The 13,657-nt window shown below is 36.9% G+C and overlaps 2 protein-coding genes across 2 annotated transcripts in view; one reads left to right on the forward strand and one right to left on the reverse strand.

The window, feature by feature from the left end:
* Positions 1–826, reverse strand: part of LOC122070052 (DAG protein, chloroplastic-like) — a gene marked incomplete in the record, with an annotated part of 2,439 nt that extends 1,613 nt beyond the window's left edge. The window contains 1 exon segment of the mRNA XM_042634146.1: positions 194–826. Coding sequence (XP_042490080.1) covers positions 194–582 — 389 coding nt within the window.
* Positions 827–2,121: 1,295 nt separating this feature from the next.
* LOC122070053 (pentatricopeptide repeat-containing protein At4g18975, chloroplastic) lies at positions 2,122–7,584 on the forward strand. Its single transcript, XM_042634147.1, has 7 exons — positions 2,122–2,277; positions 2,363–2,488; positions 2,640–2,716; positions 2,835–2,931; positions 3,122–3,265; positions 3,857–4,069; positions 6,968–7,584. Exons 1-7 carry the CDS (start codon positions 2,218–2,220, stop codon positions 7,157–7,159), a joined length of 909 nt encoding a protein of 302 aa, XP_042490081.1. The 5' UTR covers positions 2,122–2,217; the 3' UTR covers positions 7,160–7,584.
* Positions 7,585–13,657: the final 6,073 nt, after the last annotated feature.

Genomic DNA, 13,657 nt, shown 5'->3' on the forward strand with positions numbered 1-13,657 from the left:
TCTCTCTCTCTCTCTCTCTCTCTCTCTCGGGAATAGAATTGACAAAACTTCCACATTGCCGGAGCTTCTGTTTTATAAAGAAGATATATTGAAAAGTTGTGCTTAAACATGAAAGGGCATAACATTTGAGGCTACGAACCTGAGGGGTGGGGGTTTGGAGTGAAGAAAACCGGGAAAGAAAGAGCTAGCTAACCTGCCCAATACGGTAGCGAGAGTATTGAGATAAGTCTCAATCATCTGTTCTCTCGTGGGTGCGGGATCCTTGGGAAATTCCATTACGATGAGCCAGTGATTGTAATCACAGCCGGGTAGCAAAATAGTCTCCCTAGGCTCGTTGCTACTACTCCTCCTTGAAGTGTAATCTCCACCGACCGCCGCTCGAATGGGCGTCCAGGAGGCAGAGGAGTTGGAGGAAGAACGAGTTGGGAAGTAAGATAAGGAATTGAATCGAAAGGCAGAAACGAGCGGAACCCGAGAAATGGAGGCATAGATTGGAGCAGAAGACCTCACACTTGATTCTGAAGATATTAATGACGAGGAAATTATATTTTTGGGGAGTAGATATGCATTGAGTGTCACCATTAGACAAGGCAAGAAGCAATTGCACGGAGAGCTGGCGAGAGAGCGAGAGAGAGAGAGAGAGAGAGATGAAGAGAAGATAAGGTTAAAATGGTGATGTTGTTGGGAGCAGATATTTAGGGGTTTAGGGCTTATGTAGCCGTAAATTTAAAGATAAAAGACGAACCAGGAGAGTTAGTGTTGCGTCCATACGAGTGGAGTCTGAAAATCGTATGCGCGTACTCAGATACTCTCAGCCGATCGATGCTTATTGTATCTTACTGTTCGTTGTAGAGAATATGGACCGTAGTCATTGTGAAGTATGGAGAGTCTAAAAAGGGGGCCCAATGGTGTGAAAACATCCTCAGCCGTGGGTGCGGTGAACATCCGATGGTCAGACCGACATCAAAGCGCTTGCTGATATTGTCTTAGCCATCCAATGTTTGTTGTACCACCACACCCACGACAGATAATAATCACTCGCCCAATGTCTATCCTCAAATAATTAACATTTTTTTTAAGTAAAAAAAGGTGCTCCATAGTAATGATCATAGTCCTTGGCCTAAGCCCCCACATGACAAACAATGCTTCCACAGAACCAACAACAAACAATAGTGGGGCATTCAACTCAAATCCACAATTAGCCAACTCAAGCAATGATGAGGCAAGAACTTCCTTCTTCCCAGGGGTGTCAATCAATCGGTTCGGTTCAGTTCTGATTGGATTGAATCAGTTTCAGTCTAGGAATGAAGGAGATCAAAATCAATTAGTTAAAAAACTTTCGTTTTTCAGTTTCAATTTCGGTCTGATTTGGTTTTAGTTTATTTCAGTTTTTTAATATCGAGTTAATACCGGTTTAGATCGATTTATTATTGAGCTTGAATCATAATGAAATCTTACATTCATAACTTATAGTGATAAGATTTGACGAAAAAAAAACTTTAAATTTATAATTAAATCATGGTTTATCATTGTAAAAGAAAGATAACTAATATTGAAACCAATAAATAACAAATTACTGAGTAGATAACTAATATTGAAATCACAAAATGAACTCTATCATCCAATCATTCATTTAACTATCCAACTAATTTTGTATAGTGAACAAGGAAATCAATGGAAGCATTATTATAATTTTTAAATCAATTTCTCTATTCATATTGTAACAATTTCCTTTACAATAACAAATTTTCTCAGTAATATTATCAAAAATGGATAGTCAAAATTCACCAATTTATAATCTCATAATCATTTATTTTTTGTCGGCTTCATTCGGTTTGATTGTTGATCGGTTTGGTTTGGATCCATTTTTAGTCGATCCCAACATGTCTCAGTCCAAAACCAATCCAATGAGGATCAATTTGATTCAATTTGAGTTTTATCAATTGGTTTCGATTGGTTTTATCGGTTCTGGCTAGATTTTGACACCCCTACTTCTATGGCGTCCCACACTAACATTTGCTCTTCAATCCTAACCATGTAGGCTCCATGTGAACAACATATAAGTTATATCATTTTACACTCCTAAAATATGCCGATTCCGAGTCAGATTCAGATCGAATCGGTAGTGGAGGAACCAATACGGATCCTGATTCGGGGGTTTTAAATCCTGACGCTGACTCCACACATAGCCGGTTGGACGAAACCAAGCAGAGGGGCATGGCTTGGTGCAATGGAAATCCAGTTCGGTGTTCGTTCTCCTCGTTGGAGCTCCTGCAGGTTAACCAATCTTTTTTGTGTGTTCTTGGCATCTTTTCTTCTTTCCATTTCATTTCCAGATTATTAATGGAAGTCTCCGCTCCAGGCTTCTTCCATTTCTCGGCGGATAAAGACGACCGAACCAGTGTCATGGTTTCGTAGTTTCCAAGATCCTCTTTTGCAGTTGCAGAAGCCTAAGGGGTTTACAGTGATTGGAACCAATGTAATTAAGGTTTGCTCGCTACTTAAGACTCTTACGTAAATGGTTTTGGCACTTTTTTTTTTAGCTTAAATCTGATATCATTTTGTAGTTGTTTTCCTTTACTGGAAATTTTGTTAGGTTTCTCTTCCGGTTATTATTGCTCCGTTAATGCTTAATTTAGGTTACGAGTGTTCGTCACGCCGATAGTTCAAATGATTGGTTTCAACAACGAGAACCGAAGTCCCTCGCTGTTGATAAGTAATTTTTTCCCCCTTTCTTGTTTTCCGGTTTGGGTTTCATCCATTAATTATTTTTTTATCCTACTTTGTTTCTTTTAACTTATTGCTTCACTTGGACCACCGAGTATTGAACTCAGGAGAATGAACAAGAAACCAGGGAAAAAAGAGCATCACTTGTGGATCAAAAGAGAATCAGCCGGGTCAGGGCAAAAGGCTATCAATCTCGTCCGAATTGTAAGTGGTGGTTATTATTATTATTTTTTTTAATATCATAAACAAGTGTTTTCATCTGGGCACTTTTAAGTAGTGAGAGTTTTTTAAGCAACATTTTGGCTCTGAATGAAATTTTGGATTTGCTTAAGCAATTCTTTTTAACTACTAATTCCTTGAGTGTTCCCGCTGTTTGTGAACCTTGAATTGGTAGGTGTCAGGACTTCCCAATGAGAAAGAAGCCGTGTATGGAGCACTAGATAAATGGACGGCTTGGGAGACAGAATTCCCATTGATTGCAGCAAGTAAAGCTCTAAGTATTTTACGGAAGAGGAACCAATGGTTGCGCATAATTCAAGTATACAGTTCTGAAAATTTTTTTGGGTAGTGTTTATCTTTTATTCTAATATAATGTATGGAACATTTATCCTCTCTGTTATTGAACTGTCAATTTGTCTAGCGAGTTAATCGACAGCAAAAATTCAGTCATAACTCAATTCTTTTTTGCAGCAAATAAACTGAAAGATAGCTTTCTGACAGTCTTTCTTACATTGTATCAATTAAAACTCATCAGTCTTCTCAAATATTTTTTACTGTGACTTGTTCATGACATGCAACTTTGTTTAAAAAATTTGTTATGCTAAATGATAGCCATTACGTCTGCTAATTTCTGGCTCCTGGGGAGTAAGCAAACAACAATATAAGAGGATAATACATGCAGTATGGTGGGATAGCCCACTGGATTAGATGATATGGAAGACAAAATGAATTAAGAGATGATGCCAATTACTTGTTTCAGTATAGGTTGTTACTCATATCTTAGTTTAATATCTCCTGGCTACTTCCTGAGTTTAGCCTCAGATTTTACATGTAGGCATTTGAAGCATTTTATGAGCATAGTTTGATGCTTAAAGGGATTGTTTGGGATACTAATTCCAGTCTATCCCAGGTTTCCAAGTGGATGTTGGCCAGAGGTCAAGGACTGACGATGGGAACATATGACACTCTGCTGTTGGCATTTGATATGGATGGAAGGATAGATGAGGCTGAGTCTCTATGGAACATGATTTTGCATGCTCATACACGCTCTGTCTCAAAGCGGTTGTTTTCTAGGATGATCTCTTTGTATGATCATCATCACATGATGGAGAAGATAATAGAGGTACCTCATATATTCCTAACACTGAAATACTGAATATCTGGTTTCTCTGCTGTTATAGCATTTGTGCCTTCCAGATTTTTTGAATATTGCCTTTCTGTTGAACCAAAGGTGTTCAAGATTGAATCTTTCATTCATTGTGACAATACATATACATATATAGAGAACGTAGAGTTAATGGTGAGAATAATTGATGCTGGACATTGGACAATCGACAGGTAGTCCTAGTTCAAGAATCGGATTTTAAACATACAAGTATTTGGGGCTTCATGGCAAACTATATAGGAACAACAATTTGATATTCCCAAATAAATGTACCAACTCACAAAAGAAAAATAACAGAAAGAATAAGAAATAGAGAAACCCAAATGAGAGAAATTTTTTGCCTCAAGCATTCAGCTATGAAATTCTCTCAAAATCTATCATTAGGCCTGAAGGACTTTACCAAAAAAAAAAAAGAATGAAACAAAAATTATCTGTACATCCAGCTACGAAACTCAAACTCTGGCAAGAGGTCTGAAGGAATCAACGAGTTGCGGTAAGAAGAAGAATCTAACTTCAAGATCTGAAAATACCCATTGAGAAATGAGTAATATTTTCTCAACTTAAATATCCAGCCTCCTAAAAGAATGATTTCAACATTTATGTGTGCATAGTTGTTATGGCGTCTAGGCGACCAAGGTGCCTGGGTGCCAAGCCATTAACTATGTTCATATGGGAAGAGAATAGCCATTCAACCATTCTTTCTTATGCAATAAAACTGTAAATAAATAATCTTACTTTCTTTAACCAGGACCCTGTGTTGGAGTCTTAATTGAATGAAAACTCTAGGGAGTAGAAATAGAAAGACCCTAAGTGGAAGTGGACAATGGACCCCACAGACGATCAATATCTCTCCCTCAGAGTTCATATCTGGTGGGCCTTTTTGGGTTTGGATTTTGAACCCCTGTTGGCAGTCCGATCTCTAACAATTATCTGTCTTAGAAGCTTTTTTCTCTGGAAAATGAATAAATGTATTAAAAATAAAACCTTATGGATTAAGTCATTGGAAATTAGGTTCTGTAAATTGTGTACTGGTCAGCTTTAATTTGAAAAAATAAAATAAAATAAAAAATCTGATAATCACTATATTTTATAGAAATGACTTTGATCATCTGCCTCAGAATATAGTTCTTCTACCGGTTTGTGCAGAACAGGAAGACAAACTACTTGTTCCTTATCTGCGTCTGTATGATCACCATATCAAGTATTCAGATTCTTCACATTTAAAGTATTTCCAGTACCAATATCCTTTGTTAAGCTGAGGAAATGAACACTCATACTAATATTCTTAACAATTTGGTGAGGACCTACATTTTGATATTTTGAGTTCTGAAATTTCCCTCACAATCATCTTTGGATTACTTAAAAAATTAAAAAAACAAAGAAAAACCTTGGACCGATTTCTGCTACCTCAACAGTCACAAGTCAATGAGTCATAATTCATTGAAACTGAAGTATAAATGTATGATCACAAATCCCATCATCTAAAGCCTTACCAGCTACATCATTTTGCCTTTAAAATTCACACATTTCCATCTACCTTTGAAAATCAACAAGGAAACCTAAAAAATAATCTCTACCCGATTGGCAGCCTATAAATCAACCACCAAACAGTCCCTCTTCAACCTACAGTTGAACTCTTGCCAACTGAATTCTTGATATCCTACGATGACCAAACATATGGTGTTTTCAATCTAGAAACTCCATACCCTTTCAATTTACTTATTGATCCGGCCTAGAACCCTGACTTCCTCCCCTGTTCAAGCATAAAGTCACTGATTTTCTTCATCCCTCGACTGTTCCCAGATCCATCATAATTGTACAAAGTCTGTCTCTAAGAGGGGAAGGAATCAACTGGAGAAAAAGAGAAGACCTAAAAAAAAATCAGATGAAAAAGCATGAACAGAGATTTACATGTGCAGTAAATATATCCTTACGTAGCAAAGAGTCCACTATGTTGTTAGCTGACTGAGGCCTTCATTGGAATGAGTATTCATCTTGGCTACCAAGGTCTTGGTGTCTCATAGTAAAAAGAGTTTCTGCATGAGCAAATCTGTGGATTTATATCAACCAGTAATTGTTGAACAAATCACCCATTATGATGAGTGTCTTATAGCATACGGAGAGCGAGTGTGTGAATCCTGATAACAGAGTTGCTCTTCTCTGTTGGAGTCTTTCCAACTAGAAGGACCGAAAAAAGCAAAAAATAAAGTATTTCGCATCTTGTCCATGAGAAATGTCATCTTCAATCCGTGAAAGCTGTGCCTCTGCTGGATGGTCTTGGTCCTCCTGGATTCCTCATTGAATGACCATTGGAATTTAACTTGATGATGCCCATAGACTAAGAAAACAAGAACAAGATGGCATGGCTACTCTGCTTCTGAAAATGTCCATGATATCCTTCCTGGAGTGAAAGTTATCTGTGAAGGTGACTGAGTTCCTTTCGTTGCATATATCCCTTGGCCATCTTCTGATCTCTGTAGATTCTTCTCGACTTACAAAAATAAGGGGAAAAAAAAATTCCTAGTGAAGGTTTTCTGCAAAAATATTTAAGTTTGTTCTCTCCCTTATACTACATAGACATGTTTCCATATGTCTAGATTGTCATCAACTCATTAATCCAACCTCCGGAAAATCCAAGATTCTCCAAAGAGTTACGTGACTTGCAGCCACATAGTTGCTGCAGATGAAAGTTGTTCACTTTGTCCTCATCTGCTTGTCAAAGCAGACATACATTATTTATACTTGTGTGTTGCTTTCCTTTATGTTTAGGTCTGCTTAGTTTAACTGCTTTGATGCTCTCAAGGCATGTAGTAAATATCATTCTCTGCTTCCTTATTTTTCGCTGTAAAAACACAGGTCTTTGCAGACATGGAAGAAGTGGGGGTGAAACCTGATGAAGACACAGTAAGCAAAGTGGCACGCGCATTCCAGAAGTTGGGCCAAGAAGACAAGAAGAGGATGGTGGTCAAGAAATACCAGTCGAAATGGAAATATATGCATTTCAATGGTGAAAGGGTTAGAGTAAGGAAAGATGTGTGGGATGGATAGTTCTGGTCAAACCAATGAAATGGAATGAAGTATGGATTTTTGATGGTGCTTGTAGCAGCATTTAGCCTATGGACTTAAAAACTTTCATATCTGGATTCTGTATTCGACATTCCAAAGTGTGAAGACTGAAGGGAAGAAAAAAGTCTATTACAGCTGTCAGAGTATGAGGTCTAATCAACCAGAAGTTGCTCTTGCAATCGCTTTTTGTGGATTGATGGTGGAAGCTATATCCTCATTTCCATGTCCAGTGGTAGACAGTCTTTTCCTTCAGATTTTTTCAGTGTACGGTGTAAAAATGTGTATGAAAACAGGATTTGGTTATACCCGATGACAGAAGGGATCATTGTAACAAAGAAAGTGCTCTTATATATGATGAAATCTTGTATTCCACTCTCCTAATTCACAATAAACTCTTTCTTGGATAACATAATTGTTTTTAGATATGTAAAGTCAAAATACTTGTTTTGTGATCTGACAAATTTCATTACAGGTATCAAAATTGGCAATCTTGACTTGTAAGCTTTTGATATTAAACTTAACTAAGCCTTCCCCAACTTAAATTGGGTCAGGTACTGGGACACTCTTTCACCACCTCTGTAAGCTTATGACAAAGTTTGTTAATTTCCATTTAGTTTCCTTATAAATTGATCATGAATTCGGTCCTCTCAGTGTCACTGCTCATTTACTTAGCCAGATACAAATTTATTCCAAGGCCTGACCCATGGGCTTTTGGTCTTTAATATGCGGATTTATAAAGGTTGATAACAGCATCACTGTGCTGGCCATGGGCTGTCTTATTATGTAAATACTGTTTTCTGAATAGTAGATGTCAACCAATCTTTGAATCCAGACAACAGCAGAAAATCACAAGACAGCCCTAAATTAGTAAAGAGCAACCTAGTGCACGAAGGCTTCCGCTACTGCAGGGTCTGACAGGGGCAAATGTATGTAGCCTTGTTTCACAGAAAAGGCTGTTTCCAAGTTTTGAACCTGTGACCAATATATTGCAATAGTGCAACTGAACCGTTGCGCCACAGGGTCACCCACTACAGCCCTAAACTAGTATTAATGTAAAATTAGTTGACAGCTAGATATGTTTATTACTTGTCAAAAATCACAAAGTTAGTTGATATTAAGGATTTAGGACTTACCAGAGCTTCCCCCTTGCCCCCTGCAAATACCACACTGAAATTAAAAGGATGGGTCTGTTCTGATAACTTTAGTATCTAGTATCTTTTCGCTACTCATTTATGTTATTGATAAATTGATATTGTTTATCCTGGTATAAATAATACCTGTTTTTTGAAATATTTTTGATATTTACATCAAAATAAGAGAAGCTTATATTTTCCACTATTGTACATTCTTTCACTTGAAGGAAAAATTACTTTTGATATGCTTTTTCTTATTTCAGCAAATTTTGAGACATCGCACCATTGTTCTCTGTCTTGGGTTAGTTTAAGCTTTCCAACTGGAAGTCTGTCAACTTTGAGGAGCACTCATTAATGTCAGTGGAAATACCCTCTGAAGTCAAGTGCTTATCCTGAAAAATTAATGTTGTCATTTAGTAACTCGCATATAGGATGACTTGTTTATGCATCACCTCCCCCCTCTCTCCCAGCCTCAAGTATGCATAATGTGGTTAAGTGATAGATCAGCTGTAATGTCATATTGCAGTTTGAGCAATGTTTGTGTTTCATATTTTTTTTCTTTTATGATTTAGAGGTTGTGAAATCGAAGTAGCGAAAGAAAATTTTCTATTGTACTGCAGTTGGGACTATCGCTTACTCATGAAGATTTGTTGTCTGTGTGAAACTTTAAATTTGGATATAACATTTGCTATTGCAGTCTGAACGTGCCTTTGTTTAGCTTTCTTAGAACAATATCACAAGCATTAAGGCCATAATAGTGGGAACAACAATGTTTCTATCTCAAAAGACATTTTAGAACACCCAACAGAAATAGATAAGTTGCACCAATAACATTGGATGACAATGTATTTCAATATTGTTCGAGATGGCATGGTGGATTGTGAGGGTTCTTCACCACACCTGTTTGTCTTGCAACGCCAAGTTTATTAGTTTTCAAAATATTGTCAAAAGATGAAATATCCAAAACCAAGGTCAATGTGATAAAAGGCTGGTGGAAAGTTAAATGAGGAAAATTGATGTACTGGACTAGTAAGCATAGACTCTGAGAATCTATTGGGGTCTGGAAACAATCAACGATGTCTTCGTTGGATGCCTCTTCTCTACCCAGGAGAAAATTTCAGTTATGTTTGCTTTTGATTGAAAGAAGATTGTTACTTCAATTCTTGCAAGAAAATCTAGCCAACCTACATGCCTTAGATGATAGAATCCCATGCATTTGCTTCGGAAAGTTATCCAAAGCTCAAAGTCAGCGACAATGTCAATCAACCTTGTAGCAATGATGTGTAGTTACAGTCGAAGGTGTTGGCTGAAAATAACACCCGATTTCTTATAATTAATCTTGTTTGCATGTAATCTAGAATAGTGGATGGTTGTAAAGAAAGTATACAGGGAAAGAAGAATAGAAAATTCAAGAAGACTTAAGTTTACCTTTAGACAGAGACATGAAAGAAGATGGTTGTATTAAAAAGTAGGTGAAGAAGAATCTGATGAAGCAATGTTGATAATTGGAAAAAGTGACCTTGGAATCAGTTCCTGAAAGGTAAAGCAAAAGCTAGTAACATTTTGGCAAAAGTAAAAGACATGGAAAGGGCTTCAAGAATGGAAAAGAGCTAGTTAAGACAGAATGACCAAAAATTAAGAATCCTCTAGTTGTAATAACATAGCTGAATGACCATAATACTGGATTGGGACATCTAGGAACTATGGTTCTTTTCGTAATGGAATTTTAGTAGACTGTCTAACAACTGATTGGGTCCTTTTGTTCTTATCTGTTTCGTTGATGGGTGTAGATTGCTCAATAACCCACCAAAGTTGTAAAGACCTACTAGGTTAATCCTTGAAGATCTGTGAACACTCTCTAAAATAAAATGAGCAAGCACAAGAAAAACTTCAGTAGTGTGTGATTTTGTTTGATCAGTTACCTTTTCATATTGGCCTATTTTTGAGTTTAGCTCCAATATATTAAGGGAAAAAGTTCATGTGATTGTGTACTTTCATGTTTTTATTATTGGATTTGGTTTTGATGGAATCTCATGAATTTCTTTCATGTTCCACTTGCTTAGAATTTTCTTCTTCACTTGCGAGTTGGGGTATAGGTGTTAGTTTGGGTGGGTTTAAATGTAAGGGGAAATTACCTAGATCCACTAGATAAGATAATTTATTACAAAATAAGAAAGTCTAAAATTTATTTTACATTCACTAGTTTAGTTTCAAGTTTAAAAATATTTACTTAATTCCCAAAGTTAGTTATTGTTCATGGGACCTAAGAAAAAATAAAAGCAAACTCCCTAAATAACCCTAACCTTACTTACCACTCATTACTGTTGAGGTGGAGAATCACATTAGTATTGTGTCTTGGAAACCAACGTGATACCAAAGGTATTTGTTCCAATGCAGCAACATTGATGGTAATCATATCTATACATAGTTTCAAATGTCCTTTCATATCCTCCTCTATATTAATTATACTGGAGAAATATTTTACTGCAAATAACAAGTATTGGAAGTTAGGTCCCATGTATGGCTCCCCATGTCCCTCATTGAGAGGGTCTCCTCGCGCTTGAATCTTGTGAAGCCAGCAAATCAGCAATGTAAGAGAAGATAAAATAGGAAGTGCATGAGGATTATCAGTATGTCGTGTAGTTGGAGACTTGTCCAGGCTGATCAAGATTATGTTTAGGCCAAACAGAATAAGTCAAGCGCCTTCATTTGGATCATTGTACAATTAGTAATTTAAAATTAAAGATGATGTGGATGACTACTCTCATGCTTTAGTTTATAATGACTTTATTAAATAAGAGGTAGAATAATTTGGTTGGTGCTTCTTAGAATGTGGGAGGAAAACAAGTAGACATGAGATGTTTTCATGTATTCAATCCTGTTTAGTTTGATTAGTTGATAATTTGCACTGCAACTGCATCCAACTAACCCTTTCAAGGAACAGTCCATGGTTAAGGGAATCTAATGATGATTTGTTTATTCTAACTTGATGTACAGTACAGATGTCCAGACTAGTTAATCTATAGCTCATCCAGCAAAATGCAGAGCAAGAACAGGAACATTACAAAATATATTGTTTCTTTTTAATGATTACAAAATAGTATTATGCATAGTCATTGAATTGAAATGCCCATTTCTTGTAGGAGATGATACATGGGAGCAGGAAGGATGTTGAGAAAACCTGGTTCCTCAGTTACTCTGCAACACCAGATATTTGCAGAGAATACTATACTGGACAGCAATCTCATGACAGAGGTTTGTGGTGTTCTACTGTTAAGAATTGCAGCAAAGTACACAAAGTTACATTGGAAAATAATAGATACTCACTTGACAGTTCCTTCACTTGAGTTGTGGTTATAATTTAATGATGGTGTGTTTAGAAAAGCAAAACATTTCCCACTGGTGTGCTAGTTAATAGAGATACATAACAACCAATGAATGATGCACAGAGCTGATAAAGCAGATAAATCAAATCAAGTCAACAACAAAATAAATAGTGGAGTTAAAATTTTCTCTAGTTAATGTTAAAGGTTAGCAAACATCAAGAATATTAATAATTCTTCTTGGGACAAAATAACTCATCAAAATGGACTGTTCCGCAAGAATAATAATACTCTCACCTCAATACCAATGGGACACACATAGGAAGAATTAATTAAGAAGATTTTCACTTATTTTCCCTTTAATTTTTCTTGCTAACAAACATAGTCATCACTCATCAGGGTTCGTAGGAGTGCGAAACTGTAACAAGATGAAGGGAAATCAAAGGAACACTCACAGACAAAGAAACCCAGATGGCGACAGGTTCATTATCCTCCTTAAAAGTAAGGATTTTTAGAATATAATATGGTGATTTTTTTTTTCTTGGTAAACAAATCTAATATGGTGATTATATTATATTGTTCTAAGTGTTAGCCTGCTAAGGAGAAGAACAACAATGACCCATGGTAAGTGGCTAAGTGCTTCCTATCTAATCCTTGTTTAAGCCTGACAAGACATTTGGGTGGGAGAGAGAGAGAGAGAGAGAGAGAGAGAGATTAATAAGGGTCATCAACTTGGATAGCGTCAACTTGGTGATGAAGACTATCTGAAAGGAACAATTTACCAGAAAGCATGAGCAGGTGCATTGCCAGATATGGGATGGAATAAGGTGTCTCATTGCAAGTGACATTCTCTCTAAAGTTACTCTACTTTCTTAATCCCCTGCACCAGCATATGGATTAAGACTATCAGATTTTTTTTATTAATTTTATTTTAGAACGAGAAAAATAAATAAAATAATCAAGGAGAAAAAGATGTTACCCAGTCATGAGTTCCTGCGCCTAGACACATGGGCAGTGAAGTGGCCATTTTTTTTTTTGGGTAAAGAATGACAATCCCACCACCCCATGTCAGAAGTCTCAATGCACATCCTTATTGATCCATATGCTGATGCAGGGGCCATGCAACCAGGTAATGTTCTCTTTACCATTAATCAAATGTATCCTCTAGTAGGTATCTTCAAACTCTTCCATTGACCGTCCATCCAAAGGTGTTTGAGGTTCGAAGAAATTTGAGTTTCAAATTACGACACGGGCTTCCGCTTGCCTGTAACTTGACTCACCTACCAGACGAGACCTTCCGTTTTTAACCAAAGGCCTACCGCCATCCCGAAAACTGCTTGATTTATATGAGCCACTTGAGAGTACCGAAAACAGATTATAGGTCTATCTTTCTCTCTGAACCACTAGCTGACGGTAAGGAACGGAAGAAAAACGGAAAGAAATGTTTTATCTAAGCTAAGCCACTAGTGCGTCAGTTCCTCAACATATGCTCATAAACACTTTTCCTTTTCTATGCTACACGGGCTCTTGCCAATAACCAAATGTATCTCTTGATGTTGTAGGCTCAGACACTTTTCTGGGCAGTAATGGCTGTGATTGAACTTGCATGGAAGCGTGTTGCGTTCTGATTGCTTTTTGACATATCCTCTATTGAATAAAATATTTTCTATATATGGTATTAAAATCGTCTATAGCTATTGCATCGGTGCAATGAACATCGGGTGGTTGGGAGCCTCTTGGGACGCGTGCCTAGATGTTCTCAGCTGTCCAATGCTCACTGCACCTCACCGTTCGCTACAAAGGATGTAGACTCATATATGCATATATGCCAATGCGTACTCATAGTACTCTTACAACTACTGTACAATTTCCTATGGTTCTAATTTTATATAAAGCTATATTTGCTACTTGGAAAACTCCATTTGGGATGAATTTGAACTTTGGGTTTTTTTGTTAAAAAATTTGGACCCATTCGATGTGCCATGGCAGATATTTGTGCTATTAAAGAAACGCTTTATTCCTAC

Source organism: Macadamia integrifolia, unplaced genomic scaffold, assembly GCF_013358625.1.
Source record: "Macadamia integrifolia cultivar HAES 741 unplaced genomic scaffold, SCU_Mint_v3 scaffold814, whole genome shotgun sequence".
NCBI classification, from domain to species: Eukaryota; Viridiplantae; Streptophyta; class Magnoliopsida; order Proteales; family Proteaceae; genus Macadamia; species Macadamia integrifolia.